The 25195-nt window shown below is 43.8% G+C and overlaps 1 protein-coding gene across 2 annotated transcripts; it reads left to right on the top strand.

Moving 5' to 3' along the window:
• Nucleotides 1-3464: 3464 nt before the first annotated feature.
• Nucleotides 3465-25089, top strand: polr3h (polymerase (RNA) III (DNA directed) polypeptide H). Of its 2 annotated transcripts, none has more exons than XM_084328684.1 (7): nucleotides 3465-3601; nucleotides 3765-3888; nucleotides 4610-4706; nucleotides 9603-9689; nucleotides 20412-20475; nucleotides 21158-21398; nucleotides 23033-25089. In XM_084328684.1, exons 2-7 carry the CDS (start codon nucleotides 3778-3780, stop codon nucleotides 23081-23083), a joined length of 651 nt encoding a protein of 216 aa, XP_084184810.1. In that variant the 5' UTR covers nucleotides 3465-3601; nucleotides 3765-3777; the 3' UTR covers nucleotides 23084-25089. The 2 variants fall into 2 exon arrangements, with proteins under 2 accessions (XP_084184810.1, XP_084184811.1); XM_084328685.1 differs by having other exon boundaries at nucleotides 3472-3667.
• Nucleotides 25090-25195: the final 106 nt, after the last annotated feature.

Genomic DNA, 25195 nt, shown 5'->3' with positions numbered 1-25195 from the left:
GTAGTACTGACTGTAGGCCTTTGTTACAGTAATGGAGTAGTAGTAGTACTGACTAGGCCTTTGTGACAGTGATTGAGTAGTAGTACTTACTGTAGGCCTTTGAGAGCAATAGAGTAGTAGTACTGACTAGGCCTTACATTTACATTTAGTCATTTGGCTGACGCTTTTATCCAAAGAGACTTACAAGTTGCTTTGGATACAACTACAACAAGTCAGCAGGAAGGGTACAACTTTGGCAGCTAAGGGTAAGTGATATTATTCATCAAACAGTGTTGAAATTGAGTACTACACTGAGTGCATAGTAGGTACTGGTAGTAGTATAAACTTAGTAGATAGTAGTGTAGACATGGTAGCAAAGTAAGACAGTAAGAAGAATGTTAGTATTGGGTCTTTGTGATCGAGTAGTAGTACTGACTAGGCCTTTATGACTAATAGTTCTTGACAAAAGGGGATTTAGGCTTGTGACAAGGCTGGCTATACCTTGTGCACTGAAAAGGCTACAACAAGAAGCATTTCTACCACAAAAATACTATTGTCTATAAAAAAAAGTCACAAACATCAGTTGCCAGGTATTGTGCAAAAAGCCCCCCCTCACCATGGACACCTGATGAGGCCTTGCTGATCAATTAACGAAGAACACCTGCATCTATCAACTCTCAACCAATCAAAGAAACAAGACATGGAGCCACTATATTAAAAACTAAGCTTTGAGAGATGATAGCTGAAGCTTCTTTCTTTCACCATAGGATCGAGGCCTCTGCCAAGAATCTTCGCAAACTGCATACTACCATGTCCTCCCTCCTCACTCCCCACCCCCCCCCTCCCTCATCTTTCTCTGCCGAAGACTTCGCGATCTTCTTTGAGGAAAAAGTGGAGAACATCCGCAGCTCCTTCTCTCAACCCCCACCCGTTCCAAATGCTGAATCGAGAACCTCATCCTTCACTCTGTCATCTTTCTCTCCCATTACAGAAGCCGAGACCCTGACACTGGTAACGTCGAACTGTCCGACTACATGCCAGCTAATCAGTCTGGCTTCCGGACTGGCCACTCCACCGAAACCGCCCTCATTACGGTCACAGAGGCACTTCACTTAGCAAAAGCGAAAGGCCTCTTTGTCCTGATCTATCTGCAGCCTTCGACAGTCAACCACCAGATCCTCCTTGTGGCCCTCGCAGGAATGGGAGTGGCTGGCTCTGCGCTGACATGGCTGACATCATACCTCAATGACCGCTCCTACCAAGTGTCATGGAGAGGGACCCTGTCGGCCACCCGCCCCCTGCGGACGGGTGTCCCCCAGGGCTCGGTTCTAGGACCCCTTCTCTTCTCCCTCTACACTAAATCACTGGGTAACATTATCACGTCTCATGGCTTCTCCTATCATTGTTATGCCGACGATACTCAACTCTTCCTCTCCTTCCCTCCCTCAGATATCCACGTCTCTGAGCGGATCTCGGCCTGTCTGTCCGACATCTCCGCCTGGATGACGACCAACCACCTCAAACTGAACCTAAGCAAAACAGAATTGCTCCACCTGCCGGCCAAATCCTCCCCCCTGACCGACCTTTACATCACAGTCGAGAATGCAGCTGTGACCGCGTCCCCGACCGCCAAGAACCTTGGTGTTGTCCTCGACGACCAGTTGAACTTCTCTGCTCACATCGCAGCGACAACCAGAACCTGCAGATTCCTCCTGAGCAATGTCAGAAGGATCCGCCCCTTCTTGACAAAAGAAGCCACCCAACTCTTCGTCCAATCAACAGTCATCTCCCGCCTCGACTACTGCAACGCACTGCTCGCTGGCCTCCCGGCCACTGCCACTAAGCCTCTTCAACTCATTCAGAACGCAGCGGCCCGCCTGATCTCAAACCTACCGAAGTCGGCCCATGTCACCCCACTTCTTAGGGACCTGCACTGGCTCCCCATTGCTGCACGAATCCGCTTCAAGGCCCTCGACCTAGCATACCGTGCGGCAAAGGGAACCGCTCCCGCCTACCTCCGGTCAATGGTCTCTAACTACACACCCTCAAGACCCCTATGCTCTGCATCTTCTGGCCGCCTCAGACCTACTCCTATCCAAGCTCCGGGAGGGTCATCAAAGAGAAGTCGCCTATTCTCAGTCCTTGCCCCACAATGGTGGAATGAACTACCCACCCCAGTTAGGACAGCTGAAACCCGTCCAATCTTTCGCCGTCGACTAAAGACGCACTTCTTCAACCATTATCTGAATTAAAAAGAAAAAAGTAAATATCTAACCCTAACTAACCTTACTGTCATGCACTTGTCCTAATAAACTAACCTACACTGTAGCACTCAACACGTTGATGAACATTGTTACTCAGCTGATAGAGTTGTGCCCTTCCTGATGACTTGTCGTACAGAACTTGTAAGTCGCTTTGGATAAAAGCGTCAGCTAAATGACTAAATGTAAATGATAGAACTGAATTATGGAAATATATGAATAATATCACTGAAATACAGACAGGACAAAATGGACATACAAATGTGCTCGATAAATAAACGTATGTTGAAATAAAAATAAAACTTGTGTTAGTGCCACATGAAGAAGCCTCTCCTTCACAAGGCTAACTATTTAATGCATCAATGCTTGATTCCCTTATAATCCACAACTGGCTTTGTTTACATTAGCCATCGATTTAATGTATATATTTTTAATCACTGAAATTCATTTTCTGAGATTTTATCACAAGAACTGTGTGACAGCTACACACTTGCGTTTTGTACAGGGGCATTCTGGGCATGTAATGGTTTCGTAAACATCTGATCTTTGTTTTGAGTAATGTCCACTCGACCACTCCCAAGAAAGTTATGAAAACGTGAAAATACCCCACAATTACCGCCCGGTATATTGCCAAATTAAATCTGGATTGTGACTAGCCTAGACCTTTGTTTTAAAACTTGACAACATAGGCCTACACATTCTAAATGGACCCAATTGTATATCTGTTGTTGTTGCAATACAATAGCTGACAGAAAATAAACGTGGGTCCAAGCTGCTCCTTAGCACCGCTTAGCATTGAAAAACGTCTGAAGTACGTGACAAGATAGCATAAGGATATAGTATAACTATATTGTATAGTATAGTAGTGTACATAAGACCCAGTGCCTCATCCGTAGCTAACACTGTATTGCACTATCGCAGGACCTTAGCATGTCTTTTAACATGCTTTTTGTGAACTTTATGTACATTATACCTGTTGTGTTTTATTCTTATTATTGCACAATCGCTGCGGGCATGACCACCCGCATTTCACTGTATGCTTGTATGCCGTGACAAATAAAACTCTTGACTTGACTTGAAGTACTGGCCTTATCTGAGAAAAAGATTATAAAAAGTGGACTGTCCCTTTAAGGTTGCGACTTGCCGCAAATGAGAACGTACTGTTATGTACTGTCGTAAACAGTCACACATGTGGAGGCATGTTGACTTTTGTTGGAGAGTCTAGTAAAGGTTTAGCTAGTTTAGGTATCGTTTGTAAATAATATATTTGATGTGTTTTGGTTGTGACAGCGCTACCCTCTGAATCAAGTAAACCAGAAAATGTCCCGAGGATAAGAGGAAATAACTGAAACTTCAAACGGGTAACGTTAGGCTGTGTGGTCTCACTGACAGCTCAAACCTTACCTGCAAATAACTCCACATATACCGTAACTACGTCTAAACATTATTTGTGTTACAGAGGTTGTAAGGCACTTTGTTGTACTAAAACATAAAAACAATGATCATGATGTATCCTCCACACAGCTGGGCCAGCATCATGTTCGTATTGGCAGAAATGGTTGACACAGTCAGGATTCCTCCATGGAACTTCCAACGGCAGCTCAACGATGCCATACAAGAGGAACTCAATAAGAAACTGGCCAATAAGGTGTGTGTGTGTGTGTGTGTTTCTGACTTTAGGGACGCATTTTTGACTAAAGTCGGGGGGGGGTTCGGGTTTGATTGATTGATTGATTGATTGATTGATTGATTGCAAATTGTATTAACAGATAGCAACAGAATGGGTACAATACAGTACGGCTCAGTACGATTCGAGAAATACGTTCGTCTTGTTTACATCAGGGTCCCCCATAAGCCCCATTTTCAATTCATCATAATATGACATACAGATAGACAGTACAGGGTCAGTGGTTATATTAAGGTTAGGGCATGTACAGTAGTTGTTATGGTTATTGATTGATTGAAAACGTTATTAACAGATTGCAGAATGGGTACAATATACAGCACAGCTCAATACTAACAACTGCTAAGAGGATGAAGACCAGAAAAAGACTTTAGTCTTGTTTACATAAGGCCATTATCCTTATGATAAGGGTCCTCCATTTTCAATTAATCAAGACATTTATGACATACAATACAAATATACGGTTAGGGGGCTAAGAAATTAATATACGGTTAGGGGGCTAAGAAATTAATATAAGTCGATGCAATACCCCCAAACGTGGCTTAAGTAAACAAACATGTTTGTGTGCACTTACATGTGGTTTTGTTCATCTCTCTCTCTCTCTCTCTCTCTCTCTCTCTCTCTTCTCTTCTCTTCTCTTGTGAGCTATTTAAATTTTTCATGTTCTTAACATTCATCCCTAAAGGTGGTGTACAACGTGGGGCTTTGCATCTGCCTGCATGACATCACTAAACTGGAGGATTCCTACATATTCCCAGGAGATGGGGCCTCACACACTAAAGGTATGTGGAAGGTAACAGCTATTTAATCATAGTTAAATACAGCTAGGGTAACCATCTCGATACAGAAAACTGTATCGACAATTGAGTACCTCGGACTAAGAACCATACAAGTCTGTTTTTTAATTCAAAACGGATTTGTATAGTTCTTCAGTACTCCAATAAAGGGGTTATAGCATGCGGGTTAAGTGAGATTTCCATTTTCCTCAGATTTTTCTCCCATCCCAATGTTAGTCGTATGCCAATTCCCAATCCCCTTCCTGGTCGCTGCGCACTTACCCCCCACAGTCAGATCATCTGGGAGAGTGGAGGCTATCACGTGCTTCCTCCGTCACACGTCCAGCCAATCAACCGCTTCTTTTCACCTGGCAGCGCGGATCCTCCCTGAGAGGGCGTAGCGTGTGGAAGGATCACACTATCCCACTCAGGTCCTATCCGCGCTTAGCAGGCGCCCCGACCGAACTGTAGGAGTCGCTGTTTACAACGACCCGGACCCACCCCGCCAGCTTCTCCCACCCTCTAATACAGCCAATTGTATTAGTGTGAACGGCCAGCCAAGCTGGTGACAACCCCGGAGCTGTGAGCTGGATTCGAACAGGCGAATCCAGCTCACAGCTCCGGGGTTGGTGACGAACGCAATCTCCGCTACGCCACCTAACCGCCGTTAAGTGATAATTATATGATATTCTGTACCCGCAAAGAGCTAAAACAAAAGGCTGGCTGTCACAAAACAGTCACATCTAGAGACCTCAAAACCTACTCTAGCGAGGCCTTTAACCTTGAACTGGAGAGTCTGGACTGGTCAGATGAGCTCAATGGTACACTGGTTGAAGAAACATGGCTTGGTTTCAAAACCAAATTTTCAATGATACTAAACAACATGGCCCCCCTAAGAACCACCAGGGTAAAAAATCGCGCTGAGCCGTGGATGCACACTGAAATACTGACCGCTATGAAAACCAGAGACAAAAAATGCTCAGAGTTTCGTAAAAGTCAGTCAAAGCTTACCATAAGCACGAGCAGTGAACTCCAAGCCCACGTGACTGAACTCAAACTAGAAAGAAACAGACTAAGAAATGACGTAAACTCCATGATCAAAACAGCAAAAAAAGAAATCATCAACGACAAAACCGAGGAAAACAAAAACAAACCACGTGAACTTTGGAAATGACTCAATAACCAACTAGGCTGCAGTAAAAAACTTAAAACCAGATTCTCAAACATAAACATAAAGACGGACAACACGCTCATCACAGACAAGCTGGATGTAGCCAATTACTTAAACAGTTTCTTCACAAACATAGCCACAACACTGGTAAACAAACTACCCTAGCACTCAGGGCATTATGGGGTAGAACACACAGTAGCATACTACAAGAACCTAGGGGTCCACAAAGACGACTTCAAACTGTAAATGGTAACAACAGATGAGGTACTCAAAAAACTGAGCGCCCTTCAACCTAACAAGGCCACTGGCCATGACAACATCCCCTCCAAATTCCTCAGAGACTCAGCAGCCGCCATCACCCCAGTCATCATACACATAATAAACCTCTCCATAAAACAGGGACACGTCCCCAAGGACTTCAAAATTGCGAGAGTAACACCCCTGCACAAAAAAGGCAGTAAATTAGACCCAGGCAACTACCGCCCTGTTTCTATCCTTACCTCCATCTCGAAAGTCATGGAAAAAATTGTATACGAACAGGTCAAAAAATACCTCGCGAAAAAAAATCTAATCTACGAATTCCAATCTGGCTTCAGAACATCCCACTCCACTGACGCATGCCTTCTCTATTTAAACGACCACATCAAACAAGAGGTGGACGCGGGCAAATACTGCGGCATGGTCATGCTGGACCTACAAAAGGCCTTCGACACTGTCAATCACACCATTCTGATTGACAAGCTAAAAGCAATTGGTTTTGATAGTCTATCAGTGAGCTGGATGCAATCCTACCTGGAAGGGAGAGAGCAGATGGTGGAGGTAAACGGTACCCTATCCCCCCCCCCTCACAGTAAGCTGTGGTGTTCCACAAGGAAGCATACTAGGTCCGCTACTGTTCCTAATTTATGCAAATGACATGTCGTCAGCTTGTGACTGCAACTTGTTCCTGTTTGCGGACGACTCAGCCCTGCTGGTCTCTGACAAGAACAAGTTACAGGTTGAAAAAACCCTCAGCTCGGAACTAGGCAAAATCTGCATATGGCTCGCTGATAACAAACTATCACTACACATGGGCAAAACAGAGTCCATTCTCTTCGGTTCAAATAACAAACTCAGCAAGACCGACGGCTTCTCAGTTACAGTGGGTGACAATATTGTCACAAGGAAAGAAGATATTACCTACCTGGGTTCCATCCTAGAGGAGAATCTTTCCTGTGACAAAATGGCTTCCAATGAAATAAAAAAGGTCAACCAACGAACTCGATTCTTGTACCGGATCTCCTCACTGGTAAACAAGAATACCCTGAAGACTCTGGCAGGAGCACTCATTCAAGGGTACTACGACTATGCTTGCACCTCATGGTACCAAAGCACCTCAAAGGCGCTAAAAACAAAATTACAAACATCTCAAAACAAACTGGTCAGACTACTGCTTGACCTTACTCCTAGAACCCACCTCACCCCTGCCCACTTTGACAACCTAGGATGGCTTAGAGTAGACGAGAGTACAGCAACTTGCAATGGGCCTGGTCTACAAGATACACTACACGACCAAGGTACCCATGTACATGTCAAAATACTTCCCAAAGGTCAGTGAATACCACGATCACAACACCAGAGGGAGCTCCACAAATCATGTTAAACCCAGATTCGGCTCAAACAAGGGACTAAACACGTTTCGCAATTATGCCACATCAATGTGGAACGCCCTACCCAAAGCTGTAAAGGAATGTGAATCACTACCCATTTTCAAAAACACTCTCAAAAAACACCTACGGGAGACTGCAATTCGAAACTGGCCCCTGTAAATGTCCTAACACAACCACCTCCAATGTACAGTAAATTACCAAGTATGGTCTTGTCAATATTCCAATGTACAGTTTTGCTTGTACAGTGGTACAGTGTCCCCCACCCACCCCGCCTACCCAACCTCCCCCCCCCACTCCTACCCAACCTCCCCCCACTCCTATCCAACCCCCCCCCCACCCAACCACCTCCAATGTACAGTCCCCCCCCCCCCCACCTACCCAGCCTCCTCCAATGTACAGTTTCTACGTCAAATGTATATACTTTTTTTCTGGACTCTTTTCGTATCACAAACGGTACTGTATTTGCAAATCTGGTATGTCATAAATGTATAGATGTAGCAGTACTGTCTATCTGTATGTCATGTATGTCATATATGTTACGATGAATTGAAAATGGGGGACCCTGATGTAAACAAGACTAAAGTCTTTCTCTGGTCTGCATCCCCTTAACAATTGTATGTATTGAGCTGTACTGTACTGTACCCATTCTGCAATCTGTTAATAAAGTTTTCATTCATTAATTCATTCATACAAGGGTTAAATTATTTTTCTCTTTCTTTTCCCAAGGCCAGGGTTATCAGCTACAATGTTCATCAAAGTGTTGAGTGCTACAGTGTAGGTTAGTTTATTAGGACAAGTGCATGACAGTAAGGTTAGTTAACTCTTTCAATGCCATGCCTGGTTTTCCGTTTTACCGCTTGAATGCCACCATCCGCGCCAATGTTAACGTTAATATCGCCTAATCTATGTTTTAAATTATGGCTATGTGTCTAATCTGCCCATCGCATTATCAAATACTATTTTCCAGTCAGTGCTGTGAAGGCAGATTCTTTTTTTATCGCGTCGTTTCCGTTTCAGAGCAGTTAGAAAAGCCCCCGTTTTGATATAAAAAACAGCTCATTCTGGAGCATTCTATGAAAATCGTCTTTTAGTGGAATATTCCACAACGTTGATATTCGTCGGCCTTTTTATGAATCGTTTTCAAATAAACGCTAGATGATCAATATTATACGTGCACGCACGCACATTACGGCCGCGCACTGATAATCGCCCCGTTGATTTCCTCTCGGACTTTTACAATGAAACCGAAAGAAGACATTTCACAAAACAGCTTATAACTTCATCAAACTTACTCCGATTATCCTACCACTGATAACACAGAGTCCTTACCTGACATCAGATGGTATCCAACTGGTATATTCCAATTCCTGATCACCATTCGAAAAAATCGATAAGTGTATGGATCCAACGCGACACAGTAGATCTCTATGATCCGCGGGGATCTGAGGCTCCAGAATGAACTGTGGTAACCCCGGCTGGATCAGTGAACTGGAAAATGTGGAGTACCGGATTTTTTTCCCCATTTTCATTTTCATTGAGTCCATTCCAAAATCACTTATGTCATCTGGGAGACGACAGGGGGCGCTTTTTTCCACAGTGATCGTCGGCGCCCCTCGGCTATACTCGGGTAGGCTCGGGTGATGCAATAATTTTTCAGATCGCAAAAAAATCCGAGAAATCTCGTGAGTGGCTAGCAACCACCTATAAAAAAACACGAGAAATCTCGTGAGTGGCACTGAAAGAGTTAAGGAGGGTTAGATAAAATTTTCTTTATTTTTTATAACATCAAATCGTGACCTCAATCGCAAATTCATATTGAATCTGAAAATTGGTACACCCATATATATACAACGGTGTTCCCTCCCTACCATTGAATGAATAACTGGGGTAAGAGATCAGATAGTGGGGGAGGGGTCGTTCTCAACAGCATCACACTCCATGGTTGGAAGAGAACGTACAAAGCTAATCAACCATCAAGCCATCAACATATCTTAAGTGGCCGGTGTGCTGCACGGGTCTCCAGACCAGCCAGTATCTGTTGTTTACAGTTCATGAAATGATTTTCTCTCTTGCTTCCGTCAGTTCATTTCAGGTATGTCGTGTTCCACCCCTTCCTGGACGAGATCCTGGTTGGAAAGATCAAGTACTGCAGTCAGGAGGGAGTTCATGGTAAGAGTAGTGTCCTGTTGTTGTTCGGGTCAGTGACTGGTTAATATGGGGTGGGCGACAATATGCCATGATATGGATATTTACCCTTTCAGGGGTATGATCACACCAGTACGATTACACTTTTGAGAACTTGACATCCTAATGATTTCTCAATGGCCATTGAAAGCTATAGAGTGGTAGAACTCATAAGACTCCTGTGAGGAGGGTGGGGACTCGCCTGAAAGGGTCAAGGTGCTTGTCAAACACTATCTAGCATTATCGAGTATGCCTTTGTGCATCACACACATCCTGATACAAGAACGCCAGCTTGAATGACCTAATTGAGTTTTCATAGAAATGTATTATGTCACTCTCAATACAAAAACATGGCCATACATATTACTCTGCTGTAGTAGTAATCACAAATTAGATGATTTACGAAGCTCTCCCTCGCCCATGACAGTTTGTACAGCAGATGGCGCGCTGTCAACCATTTTGTATGCAATAATGTCTCAGGTAATCTTCCATATCAACAAAAAATGGCAGCAGGCGATAGTTAAACATTGACAAACCTTGAGACGGAGAGCACTTTCCCACCAATGTATCACGGTTGTATAAAATCATGAACCCCATATCATGTATTGAATATATCATCCCATGTCTTTTGTATTCATGATGTATACCGATTCGTGACTTAATGTTAAACAGGCAACAACCCTTGACATATGAAAGGATGTGCCTTCCCACTGTTATAATGGTAAACTACACTCTTTCAATACCCCAAAGTAAAGGTCAAAGGTCCTGAAGATCAAGAGGTTTATTTGTCACATACATACCAGGGCATACAATGAAATGCGGGTCGTCATGCCCGCATCGATTGTGCAAAATACAATAATAAAAATAGGCATATAAAAATAAAATAGGTAAGACACAAGATATGCATGATAAAAAAAGACATGCTAAGTTCCTGAGAAACTGGTTCCTATGTACACTACTATACAATATACAATTTACAATTTTAACTCTTAATGTATCTAAACTATACTATACTATACAATACCTCCTTCCTTTAAAGTGACTTACATTATTTAAAGTGACATTTTGTTTAAAGTGATTGTTTTAGCGGTGTGTGTGTGTGTGTGTGTGTGTGTGTGTGTGTGTGCGCACGCGCACTCTCATGTGTACTTGTGAGTGGAGAGTTCAGTGTTCTGATGGCCTGGGGGAAGAAGCTGAGCCGGAGTCTCTCTGTTCTCGCAGCGTGTGTACGTAGGTGCTTGCCTGACCGCAGCAGCTTGAACAGGCTGTTGTTGGGGTGGTGGGGGTCTTTCATTATTCTGCAGGTTCTGGATTTGCACCTCCTGTTATATAAGTCCTGCAGGGGTGGTAGTGCAATACCCGTAGTACGCTCTGCTGAGCGCACCACTCTCTGGAGTGCCTTCCTGTCCTGAGTGTATGCATGTTACCCCTTTAAGATCTGAGTGTATGCGTGTTACCCCTTTACTTTTGATCCCAACAAAGACCATTGAAGATTCTACTTACAAATGCAGCTGGAAGAAAGCATGGCTAATCATGAGTTAACTTTTTCTCAACATTCACATCTTGTGGGGCGGCTAGGTGGTGCAGTGGGCAAGGCGCTCACCACCAATGCAGGAGACGCTCGGTTCGAGCCCAGCGCGGGACCCGACGCCCCCCTCCCCCCTTCCCACCCACAACAACACAGAGGAACAGATTACAAACGGACAATACTTCGAACCTGCCAACATAAATGAAATAACCAACGCCAATGGACTGAACATTTTTCACATTAACATTAACAGCTTAAAAAACAAATTGGATGAAATCAAGCAAATATTCATAAATGGTAAGGCAAACATACTGTGCTTCTCAGAAACTAAGCTCGACGATTCTGTAAAAGATCCAGAGATAGAGATTGAGAACTACTCAATAATCAGGAATGATAGGAACAAACATGGAGGTGGTGTCTGTATGTACATACACAAGGACACCAAATTCATCAACAGAAATGACCTGAATCATAAATCAATTGAAACTGTATGGGTGGAAATCCTATTCGAAAGGGCGAAATCCCTACTGGTTGGCACAGTCTACAGGCCGCCAGATCATAGTGGCTTTTATGATACAATGGATGGGTGTTTAGCTGGAGTTGAGGATGTAGACAAAATTCTTATTGGAGACTGGAACACGGATATGCAACGAAAAGATGCACCCGTCTTCAAGGCCTTCAGTAGGTTTTGTGATCTGCATGGCCTCAGCCAGCTAATCACCCAACCCACACGTGTATGTGAATCAACTCAGACTACCATTGACCTCATTCTGACCTCCGACAAGTCCAAGATCTCAAATAAAGGGGTTATAGCATGTGGGTTAAGTGATCATTATATGATATTCTGTACCCGAAAAAAACTAAAACAAAAGGCTGGCTGCCACAAAACAGTCACATCTAGAGACCTCAAAACCTACTCTAGCGAGGCCTTCAACCTTGAACTGGAGAGTCTGGACTGGTCAGATGAACTCAATGGTACACTGGTTGACGAAACATGGCTTGGTTTCAAAACCAAATTCTCAGCAATACTAAACGACATGGCCCCCCTAAGAACCACCAGGGTAAAAAATCGCGCTGAGCCGTGGATGCACTCCGAAATACTGGCCGCTATGAAAACCAGAGACAAAAAATGCTCTGAGTTTCGTAAAAGTCAGTCAAAGCTTACTAAAAGCACGAGCAGTGAACTCCAAGCCCACGTGACTGAACTCAAACTAGAAAGAAACAGACTAAGAAACGACGTAAACTCCATGATCAAAACTGCAAAAAAGAATTTCATCAATGACAAAACTGAGGAAAACAAAAACAAACCACGTGAACTTTGGAAATTACTCAATAATCAACTAGGATGCAGTAAAAAACTTAAAACCAGATTCTCAAACATAAACATAAAAACTGACAACACGCTCATCACAGACAAGCTGGATGTAGCCAATTACTTAAACATTTTCTTCACAAACATAGCCACAACACTGGTAAACAAACTACCCTCCCACTCAGGGCTTTATGGGGTAGAACACATAGTAGCTTTCTACAAAAACCTAGGGGTCCGCAAGGACGACTTCAAGCTGGAAACGGTAACAACAGATGAGGTACTCAATAAACTGAGCGCCCTCCAACCTAACAAGGCCACTGGCCATGACAACATCCCCTCCAAATTCCTCAGAGACTCAGCAGCCGCCATCACACCAATCATCACACACATAATAAACCTCTCCATAAAACAGGGACACGTCCCCAAGGACTTCAAAATTGCGAGGGTGACCCCTCTGCACAAAAAGGGCAGCAAATTAGACCCAGGCAACTACCGCCCTGTTTCTATTCTCACCTCCATCTCGAAAGTCATGGAAAAAATAGTCTACGAACAGGTCGAAAAGTACCTAGCGGAAAAAAATCTAATCTACGAATTCCAATCTGGCTTCAGAACATCCCACTCCACTGACACATGCCTTCTCTATTTGAATGACCACATCAAACAAGAGGTGGACGCAGGCAAATACTGCGGCATGGTCATGCTGGACCTACAAAAGGCCTTTGACACGGTCAATCACTCCATTCTGATTGACAAGCTAAAAGCAATTGGTTTTGATAGTCTATCAGTGAGCTGGATGCAATCCTACCTTGAGGGGAGGGAACAGATGGTGGAGGTAAACGGTACCCTATCCCCCCCCCTCACAGTGAGCTGTGGTGTTCCACAAGGAAGCATACTAGGACCGCTACTGTTCCTAATTTATGCAAATGACATGTCGTCAGCTTGTGACTGCAACTTGTTCCTGTTTGCGGACGACTCAGCCCTGCTGGTCTCTGACAAGAACAAGTTACAGGTTGAAAAAACCCTCAGCTCGGAACTAGGCAGAATCTGCATATGGCTCGCTGATAACAAACTATCATTACACATGGGCAAAACAGAGTCCATTCTCTTCGGTTCAAATAACAAACTCAGCAAGACCGACGGCTTCTCAGTTACAGTGGGTGACAATATTGTCACAAGGAAAGATGAAATTACCTACCTGGGGTCCATCCTAGAGGCTAATCTCTCCTGTGACAAAATGGCATCCAATGTAATAAAAAAAGTCAACCAACGAACTCGATTCTTGTACCGGATCTCCTCTCTGGTAAACAAGAACACCCTGAAGACTCTGGCAGGAGCACTCATTCAGGGGTACTACGACTATGCTTGCACCTCATGGTACCAAAGCACCTCAAAGGCGCTAAAAACAAAATTACAAACATCTCAAAACAAACTGGTCAGACTACTGCTTGACCTTACTCCTAGAACCCACCTCACCCCTGCCCACTTCGACAACCTAGGATGGCTTAGAGTAGACGACAGAGTACAACAACTTGCAATGGGCCTGGTCTACAAGATACACTACACGACCAAGGTACCCATGTACATGTCAAAATACTTCCCAAAGGTCAGTGAATACCACGATCACAACACCAGAGGGAGCTCCACAAATCATGTCAAACCCAGATTCGGCTCAAATAAGGGACTAAACACGTTTCGCAATTATGCCACATCAATGTGGAACGCCCTACCCAAAGCTGTAAAGGAATGTGGATCACTACCCACTTTCAAAACCTCTCTCAAGGGACACCTACGGGAGACTGCAATTCAACACTGGCCCCTGTAAATATCCTAACCCAATCATTCCAACCCCCTCCAATGTACAGTCATTTACCTAGTATGGTTTTGTCAATAGTTCAATGTACAATTGTGTTTGTTTGTACAGTGTCTCCTCCCCCCCCCCCTCAATGTACAGTGTTACTTGTTTATACAGTATGCCCCCCGCCCCCCCCCCCCCCCAACCACCTCCAATGTAAATTACCCAGTATGGTTGTCAATATCCCAATGTACCCAACCCCCCCCACCCAACCTCCAATGTACAGTTTCTACGTCAAATGTATATACTCCCTTTTCTTGACTCCTTCTGTATCACAAACAGTACTGTATTTGCAAATCTGGTATGTCATAAATGTATAGATGTAGCAGTACTGACTATCTGTATGTCATGTATGTCATATATGTCTATATGAATTGAAAATGGGGGACCCTGATGGAAACAAGACAAACGTCTTTCTCAGGTCTGCATCCCCTTAACAATTGTATGTATTGAGCCGTACTGTATTGTACCCATTCTGCAATCTGTTAAATAAAGTTTTCATTCATTCATTCATTCTCCGCATTGCTATCAGCTTGGCTGGTCGTTCATACTAATACAATTGGCAGTATTAGGGGGTGGGAAGCTGATGGGTGGGGATCGGACGTTGTGGACAGCGACTCCTACAGGTCGGTTGGTGCGCCTGCGCAGCAGAATCAGGAAGCGACGGGGGCGGCGTGCCCTCCAAACGCAGACCCCCGACGCTGAGAGATCGCGCTGTGCAGGTGAAAAGATGCGACTGCTGCTTCCTCGAGTACCGGAGGGGACGCCTGAACACTTAAGGTAACCTACTTGCGTTCAGCGTCCCACGTGACCACGCCTAGCACGCCCCCGCGGCGACGCGGCAGCGCCAGAGCAGAGTGGCAGCGGCGCGCAGGTTGCCGCGGCATTATGCATACGCAATCCCCCCTGTTTTAACATCGACGGTTAGCTCAACTCGTTCCTCAGCTTGCTGTGGAGCCTGCTGTCCAGTTGGTGACAAGTTCGAATCACTTCAATTTATTTTTTATTATTTTTTTTACGTTTAATTAATTTATCGCCTCTCTATATAAACGTAACTAGCGTCTGTCTTTCTTTCGCTGGTTAAGTTTAGGCATTCTTTCGGAGTTGGTTAAGGTTAGGGTTAAGTTTAGGCATTCTTTCGGAGTTGGTTAAGGTTAGAGTTTGTCGCAGAGCATGGCAATAGAATGCCTGTCTTTCTTTCGCCGGAGCAGCAGCCTATTTCCGCTCTGCCTCTCTGCCGCGGTCACATGGGCGTCGTGGCCAATCAGAGAAACGCTGAACGCAAGTAGGTTACCTTAAGTGTTCATGCGGAGGGGACACGTGATGTAAGGCTTAGTCCACATTGCAGCCGGCTTGTGGGAGGCATGGCCTAACAGTGTTCGAGACAGGGGAGGGTAGAATTGGACGATACAAAATTGGGATGGGAGAAAAATAGAAAAATGGGAGAAAAAGTAGATAAAAAAAAAACATTCACATCTTGTAAATGAACCTGTTATTGCACCTATAAGCTGCGACCAGCAGCTCTATAGCTTCTTTTGTTGGTTGGTTGGTCCGTCCACAAAAGTGTCCCCACCCGCTAGCAGCCACAATTTTCGCCCTAGGAGGCTGGAATGCAGCGTGTGTGCACAGGGGCACAGCTATTGCGGATTGCTACTGGTTTTGTTAAAGGTCCCATGCATTATAAATGGCATTTTCCAGTGTTTAGCATTGTTTCCTAGCAATTGGGGATTATATCAATGTGGTCTGTGTCGTTAATTATCATATTGACTCATCAGTCTAGTCTCGAGTTCACGAGATCTTTTGACTGTATTGCTGACGTGAATAAGGTACTGATTTGCAGTAACGCCCCCTCTATGGTTGTAGCGCATAGTGTAACCCGACACTTCCTCAAACGGGTTTTGACAGAGGGAGAGAGGGACCGGTGGGACCGCGTGCAGAAATGTGTGTAAAAATGTGTGTGCGCCATCTCTCCCTCGTCGGAGCATTTACACACAAACTTGACTGCGTGTGTGTCGGGGACGCATCTCTCCTCTCTCTCTCCCTCGTCGGAGCATTTACACACAAACTTGACTGCATGTGTCGGGACCAGGGTTAGACATTTATTTAATAAAAAAAAATTCAGGGCTTTTTTTGTATTTCGGAGGCACTGAACTTTTATGATAAAGGGTTATTAAACATCCTTATCATTTAAAAAGTACAACTCAATTAATTACCTCATTTTGTGGCTGCGGCTGTCCTGGTGGTGCAAAGCGCTGTATTTCTTTAGTCTTCGTCCCGCCGACAAAAACATCCACGCAAACTGCTCCTTGCTCACTACCAGCCAGGCAGATTTTTTACCAGCCAAAAAATTCTAAAACGAATTGTGTCGCATATATATAAAAAATGTCAGTACATTTCAGGTAGATAAGGTATTACGTTCAAGTAGATAAAGAATACACACTTAAATAAGAGGCCAGAGTAACATTTAAAGCAAATTATTTTAAAATATTGATTGATGATTGATTAATCAATACAAGTCAATCTTAAGCTTAAATTGTAACCTAATGTAACCTTACCTAATCATCAGACTCCTCACTCTAGCCTCTTTGCAGGATTTAACTGAACATAATAAAATGTGAAGGTTTTGTAAACCTAACTTAAACCTCCTCAATCATGTCCTCATCAGAGTCCACAATCTCATTGATTTCCTACCGATGACTGTGGTGTTATGTTAATGTATGTGCGTTATACGACAGTGTGTACAGGCCGCGTAATTATTTAAGGTAACCAACTTGCGTCTAGCCACGGCGACGCGGCAGAGCAGAGCGGCAGCATTATGTAGCAGTAATTCCCCCTCTTTTAACATCGACGGCTAGCTCAACTGGTTCGCCGCCTTGCTGTGGATCCTGCGGAGCGTTGGTAACAAGTTCGAATCCCTTCAGTTTTTTTTTTTTTTTTTTTTTAACGTGCATTCTTTCGCCGGTTAAGTTTAGGCATTGTTTCGGAGTTGGTTAGGGTTAAGTTTAGGCATTGTTTCGGAGTTGGTTAAGGTTAGAAGGGTTAAGTTTAGGCGCTGTTTCGGAGTTGGTTAAGGTTAGAGTTTGTCTTAGAGCATGGCAATATTCTTTCGGAGTTGGTTAAGGTTATGGTTAACTTTAGGCATTGTTTCGGAGTTGGTTAAGGTTAGGGTTAAGGTTAGGCATTGTTTCGGAGTTGGTTAAGGTTAGAAGGGTTAAGTTTAGGCGCTGTTTCGGAGTTGGTTAAGGATAGAGTTTGTCGCAGAGAATGGCAATAGAATGCAGCCTATTTCCGCACTGCCGCTCTCTCGCGGTCACATGGGCGTAGTGGCCAATCAGAGAAACGCTGAACACAAGTTGGTTGCCTAAAATATTCACGCGTACAGGCCACCGTACTCGGGGTCAAGGGACAGGTACGGGGGGGGGGAGATACACCTGTGTGATGTTGCTACAGAGTTAAGCTAATAAAGGATACTCAAAACCACAGCAGAGGACTCACGTATTTGTACTGTGAAGTAACATGACAATGACAAACGTGTTGTTTCTGTTTTCCTTTTTGACATACTTGCGGCACATGGAACAAGTTAACAACTTACCACTGTCTACAGCCCCCGCATCATACTGTAGCCTAGCCAGTCTCTTGAAACTATCTTCAAACTTCTACTGCTCTGGAAACTTTCTTTTGTCAGGTGGTCCCGCTCATCCTTTTCGTCTGAGAAAGCCGCGGTGGGTTTTCTTTTTAGCGGCCGGCTTACTCCTTCCGAGGAGAGATTGAGGGCTGCAAAAAAGGCGACTGTTCTTTATTTTACATGACTATTTTGTTCAAATCTGCCCGCCATTGGCGCTTTGCGGCTGCTTATTTTGTTCCCTGTATATATATATATATATATATATATATATAATTGGTAAACTGTCTGGTGCTTTTTTTGCCCCCCTTAACTGATTTTCGAGGGCATTTGGTAAATTTGAGGCCATTTTGCCCCAAGCCCCCGTTAATTTCTAACCCTGTCGGGGACGCATCTCTGCTCTCTCTCTCTCTCTCTCTCTCTCTCTCTCTCTCTCTCTTGCTTGCTCGTTCTCTCTCTCACTCTCTCTCGTATGTATCACACTGTGTGGGTGACTGTCACTCAAAGCGCTTATGGGCGGAGCCCATCCAATAACAGCCTGAAATCCTGAGGTTGAAAAATTATGCTTTTGAGTACTTGATTAGAAATATAAAACAATGCATTTTTTTTTTTTTTTTTTAAACCTTACAGATGTCTTCCATAGACTCACAGGAATTGTGTAAAGTTGCCCAAATAGTGCAAGGAATAGCAATGCATGTCCCCTTTAACACATTCAGGGCCATTGGGATCCATCTAATCCCACTCTATACGGCCAGCATATCAAAACAAACTTTCATTGTGCGTGAGGCTGTTTGTAGAGCTAAATCTATACTTTATATTATTATTGCTATCTGTCCATTCTCATTGTCAATTGACACGTCAAATCGCTCTTACCTGTGGCTGGTTGGATCCCAAAAAGGATTTCCCAGTTATCGATCGCCATCTGGTAGATCCATATGTCCATTGGCTGATGATATATTCCTTTACTGCATACTGAATTCAGCGCCCCAAAAACTATTCCAGGCCATCGGCTACACGCATAGCTTTAGGCTAACAGAAAAGCCCATTCATAAAAAAAAACACTGGTCTGTAACAGGGAACACTGCATTATCGAGACAGCGCCCCTATGAGGATCTGGCCGGTAATGCACTTTTCCGAATTCCAAGAGTAGGGTAAATCTGCAGTGCCGCTCGGTGACATTGAGTAGGATATTACAATGGAATAAAAGCCAAAACAACCTTGACACGTATATACGTGGTTGGCCGTCAAGCGTTGGATCCGAAACACGTATATATACGTGGTTGGCCCCGAATGTGTTAAGATACAAGGTTGTACAATTGATCATTCAATTTTTGACTACAAGCACAAAAGAGGTGTAATCCAATGATTGACTTTACAGCGACCATCTTCTCCAGAGCAGACATGGCCGGTTAGCCTTCGGGAGAGGTGTTAGTTGGACAATGCCTAGGCTAACCGGCCATGTCCGCTTCCATTCATTGTGCTAAGCTAGGCTAACATGCAGCCAGATAGCTTTCTACTGAACACACAGAGAGGAAACTGGTATCTATCTTCTTGTCTCTCTGGAGAAGACGATAAGCTAATTTCCCAAAATGTTGGCGTGTTCATAAGTCATGGTAAGAATTAGATTATTTGTGTATTTAGTTTGAAATCCGTTGAAGGCTGGTTATAAAAAAAATTACACAGTACTTCACTGAAAGTCTGAATTGAATACTTTCAGAGAAAACGAGGTCCTGACTGAATTAGGTCGTTAAAGAACCCAGGGTGCTTATCGCAAAGAGTAGGGGGTTCCCCGACGTTCCTGGCCAAATTTCCAATCAGGTCTCTGACATCAAGGCCACCTAATCATCCCTTCCCCTTAATTGGCTGATATCAATCCCTGTCTCCTGAGCCGTTCAGCCATTGTGTAGTGTGATGCGTGCCTGGTGCCAGTGTATGGCAGCCATTGAGCCTGCGTAGTCCAAGGTTGGGTGCTGCTACCAGTGGTGGTGAAGGAGGCAATTTCCACCCTACATTGTGGGGAGCGCTTTGAGTGTCTAGAAAAGCGCTATATAAATGTAATGAATTATTATTACTATTCCTGTCTGTGTATGATTGTGCTTACAACACATTATAACCTGACTGCTTTGCTCGAAGGATCACCATGCCCCACCAATCCTCTCCTTTTCATGTGTCCCTGCTTTCCTGGCCTGCCATCACTTTAAGTAGCCTTTAATCCTGCGTTAAACACAGTCTGTCGACCTTTTCAGACCTTTTCCATTCCGTTGCTGGGGAAACGGTTTTGGTCCAAGTGTATTTCCTGTCAGCTACTGTATTGGTGAACCCTCCCACAGGAAATGAACATGGGCCCATGTAGAATGTTTATGAAGCTCTATAATGACCGTTCTATTTCACAGTGAGCATGGGCTTCTTCGATGACATCCTCATTCCTCCAGAGTCACTGCAGCAGCCTGCAAAATTGTATCCTCAACTATATTTCTAGTAAATGGAATCCTATCCCATTTATATATATTTTTTTGCCTGCATCGGTTGATCGGTCTGTTGGTTGATCTGTCTCTAGGTTGATCTGTCTGTATGTTGATCTATCTGTTGGTTGATCTGTCTGTTGGTTTATTTTGTAATAATAATAACCAGTGCACTGTACATAATCTCACTTACTACATGGCTACCTACAGAAGACATTAATCATTTGACACAAAATATTGATTTAAAAATAATTGTACTGCCAAATAGTCCAGAACTGCAACCGTTGCTGAACATAAACACGATGCCTGACAGCAGTTCGTTATTGTCCACAGCGGTCATCATTCACTAATAATTGACCGCAGAATGCGTTGTTTGTTGACCATATCAGAATTTAGTATTTAACAAAGCCATGTCATAATATTAATTGATTGATGGATACATAAAGACAATATTACAGTTAGCTACAGTTATGCTACAGTTAAAGCAAATACGAAAATGGCGTGGGAGGGTTGGAAATGTGTGGTTTTCTGTAGGCAGATGGGTCACAGCTTATCACGAATGACATGCTTGATACATCGGAGAAACCTGAGGTTTAATAGTTCAACTAACAGAGACTTGATGTTGCATGAAGGCAGAATGCAACTCAAAGCTATATAGTCTTTAACCTCTGGTCCAGCGATGAGGCGGAGCAGGTCTGGCTGTGGGAGTATGAGACAGACGAGGGGGCCCATGACCTCTACATGGACCAAGGAGAGGAGATCCGCTTCCGGGTCACAGACGAGATGTTCGTGGATACGTCACCGACCGGCCCGGCTACCGTGACCCCAGATGTGCCGGCACAACCGGGACAACCCGTGGCTCCGCCGGTGCCGGCAGAGGACAGCGGACAGAAGAAGGAGTCTCCGTACACGCTCATAGTGAGAAGAACTTACAATCGCTTTATTTGCCAAGTATATTTTTGCATATACCAGGAATGTGTCCTCTGCATTTAACCCATACTAACTATTTAGAAGCGTACATAGTTTGGTGCCTGGGGACCAACTCCAGTTCGAATGCTAGTGCCTTGGGCAAGGGCAGCGTCAGAATAGAATAGAACAGATGGAATAGAAATCCTTTAATAATCCAGAGGGAAATTCGGCACTACAGATCGCTCACATTGAACAACAATAAACATTTAGGTAGTCAATAGGACTAAAATAAGAATAAGAATATAATATTAAAAAATTATAATAATAAGTGTCCAGGAAGATTTCGCCAGGCTGTACTGTCACCCTGTGCACAGTGATGCATTATAGAGTCTAATGGCTGTCGGAATGAAGGACTTCCTGTGCCGTTCAGTTTTATATCTAGGGAGTCTTAGTCTAACACTGAACGTGCTCCTTCTTTCAGCCAAGTTCGTGTGTAGTGGGTGGGAGGGGTTGTCCATGATGGAAGGAGTGTGTACCTAGCAATCAATGCATGCATGTCCTTGATGGTGTGGGAGGAAACGGGAGTACCTGGAGGAAAACCCACAATTGTCAATTTACACAAGGCTGTTTAAATGTGTCTTGTTCTGCATATCCCTCCTAGATAAATATACACATAGTTTCCTACACATTGTATGAGAACCTACATACATTGTAAGTGGAACCTACATTGGTTCTCTACACATGGCACAAGTAATGATAATAACAAAAATACATTCAATTTATATAGCGCTATAGAGTACCCAAAGTTGCTTTACACATGCACAATAAAATTATTGAATAGATGCAGAATAGAGTAAAACATAACAAAGAAATATCAACAATAAAACAAATGATTTCAAATGTAAAGTTTGAGTCTTGAGATTGAGGGAATATGATGATCAGGTGAAGGCGATCTTGAAGAGGTGGGTCTTGAGTCCACTGCTGGAGCAGTGTGGGTATGCAGTGCCTTGCTCAAGGGCAGTTTGGCAGTGATGGTGGGTACCCTAGATGTAATACCAGCCATTCTTCAGTTGCTAGCATGCCACTGGAATGCACCCTCTTGAAGGTGCCAGTTGACTTGACTTGACTTGACTTGACTTGACTTGACTTGTTATCGAACCAGCAACCTTTCGATAACTGCTCGGACTCCTATCTCCCGGCCAGTGCGGCCACCCTACCGTCCTCAAGAACACATGTTGACTGACGCCTTTTTGTTTTAGCATCACTCTGTGTTCTTTTTTGTCTGTTTTGATATATACAGTATATTATTGTTTATATGCTATTCGTTATTTCAACTGCTTAATGCTTATTGTGTAGTTTTATAAAAAAATAAATAAAATGATCTAATTTTGTAATATTTTGCTCAAGTATCACTTCTATTGAGTACTAATATTTTGTTGAGTGTTACATCTAGATATAACATCTACATTTAATACCCTGATTATGACATGAATGTTAGTGATTAATAACAGTGATACATGAGCAAAATATCAGTGGGTAGTGTTTTTGTTTTGTTTTGTGAGTGGGTATAGGACACCTGTAGCAGTTTGTGCAATTGCAGTATTATATGCTGATTCCTCCTTTTATGTTTCTTGTGTTTTCAGGGCACCATCTCTGAACCTGGCTTAGGCCTCCTGTCGTGGTGGAACAGCTAGCCAAGGACCATCACAGTAGTGACAAGAGGAGAATTGACCTATATCAACTTCAAGCCCTGCCCTCTTTTCTTGATCCTCCAATCACAACTGTTGCTCCCCTCGAAAGTTTGTCAGAGGGAAGCAACAGAAAAAGAAAAGAGGGCGGGGTTTGAGAAGGGTCCACTGGCTGTGAAGAGCAGATAGAGACCATATTGACTATTAATAGAGGAATAATCAGCTGCCAGGAACTGACAAACGGGTCAAGAATCTCCTCTGACAGCCCCGACAGCCCCCTCTTCTTCACCGGTTATTCCCCCATACAGGTTTTTGGCTTAGTAACGATGGAACCCTGTTGCCATGGCACTGACAATTCCAGAATGCTCTGAAACGGGGACCTGGGCTCCCCTTGCTGGGAAAAGCACTGACCGTTTTGGCTTCATTATGGCTGAAGCACAGACATGGATCAGGGGGGGGGCGGGTCCAGGAGATGGAGCTCGGATGTGCCTGCTGCCTCGATGGTCGTAACCTCAGGCCTAAAAAACATGTATTTTGTTACAAGTTTCTTTTATTTTGTAGAAAAAACAGAAAATGTATTTATTTTGTGGCTTATCTTAATTAATCCCAGAGGCTACATCCATACAGAAGATACTTTCACATGGGTCTTCAAGGTATTTCTGAGCTCTATTGAAGATTGTAGTATAGAACCAGTGGCAGAAAACTCCAAACTTCAACTTTTTGTTAGTTCTGTTACACTAGGCTCACTCCAGTGAATGCATTGTAAATACTACCAGCAATTACACTTTACCCAAAGGAGATACCTCCCTTCTGGATTGTGTTTACTATATAAACTCCCCAGGGGCGGCTGAGTGTGGCGCAGTGGGCAAGGCGCTCGCCACTAACGCAGGAGATGCTGGTATCGAGCCCACCTCTCTGCGTTGCTACCGGCTTGGCCGGCCGTCATACTAACACAATTGGCAGTGTTAGAGGGTGGGAAAGCCGGTGGGTGGGGATTGGACGTTGTGGACAGCGACTCCTACGGGTCGGTTGGGTGATGCCGGTATGGCGGAAACAGGAAGTATCGGGGGCAGCGTGAGCCTCCCACGCGTTACTCCTCGCCACTGAGAGTTCGAGCTGTTGCGATGAAAAGATGCCTCCTCGTGTACTGGAGGGGACACGTGATGCAAGGCTTCTATCCTCACTACAGCCGACCAGTGGGAGGCATAGTCTAGCAACGTTCAAGACAGGGGAGGGAAGAATTGGAAATACGAAATTGGGATGGGAGAAAAAAAAAAAAAGTGGATCACAAAAAAGATATAAACTCCCCATACATATACATGCATTTTTATTTTTTTTGTTAAATGGCATTGTCTTAAAATTAGAATATGACGTCAAGAATATTAGTGGAATCGGGAATGCTATGTGAAGTCTCATAATGTAGGCCCTTTAGATCATAATGTAGGCCCTTTAGATCATAATGTAGGCCCTTTAGATCATAATGTAGGCCCTTCAGATCATAATGTAGGCCCTTCAGCTCATAAGTACAGTCTCAGGATGGCAGGGACAATTCCATGTTACCATACCACCTTTGCAGTTATAAAATTGGTGCTTAAGTATTTCAGGAATTCATGTAGTGTTTGCTGCCTTTCAGTCTGAGTATTATACATTTCTGTGTTGTCTACAAGGAAACTAAAAGAAGGAAGGGTTATCACGTCAGAAGACCAGACGTTTACATGCTGATGCTGTACTGAAGATCATTGGCTGTATGTGTCTTCTGGGTAGTTGTCTGCATACTGTATATATATGTACTATGGTATGTGAACAATCTGCTGCATAATAACGTGCTGATTTTCATATTCAGCAATGCAGTATACAGTCCACACTGTACAGTAAGTACCAGGTAGCACGTTAGTGTGTGGTCTCTAAAACTGTCAACGACTGCATAGCATGAGAATGATTGGTTGTGTGATTTTGAGTTGGCCATTTTGTGCGATTTATAAAAAATAGATAAAAACGATGTGTAAAAACGACTGCCCTGAACACTGTCAATGTTTGATAGTGAAATGTCACAGTGTCAATTATTTCCAATACATGGGTGTTTATTGTACAATCAAAATCGTGTGTGTGTGTCCTATG

Source organism: Notolepis coatsorum (assembly GCF_963971535.1).
Source record: "Notolepis coatsorum genome assembly, chromosome: 14".
Classification (NCBI taxonomy): Eukaryota; Metazoa; Chordata; class Actinopteri; order Aulopiformes; family Paralepididae; genus Notolepis; species Notolepis coatsorum.
The sequence above is the reverse complement of the archived record's forward strand: the minus strand, read 5'-3'. Positions and strand labels throughout refer to the sequence as shown.

What these genes read in the sequence shown, in the direction of transcription:
- polr3h (XM_084328684.1), top strand. Translation starts at nt 3,778, where the DNA reads ATGTTCGTATTGGCAGAAATGGTTGACACAGTCAGGATTCCTCCATGG. An exon ending in TGGGGCCTCACACACTAAAG is followed by an intron (nt 4,707 to 9,602) that starts GTATGTGGAAGG and finishes TGCTTCCGTCAG; the next exon opens with TTCATTTCAGGTATGTCGTG. An exon ending in AGTCTCCGTACACGCTCATA is followed by an intron (nt 21,399 to 23,032) that starts GTGAGAAGAACT and finishes TTGTGTTTTCAG; the next exon opens with GGCACCATCTCTGAACCTGG.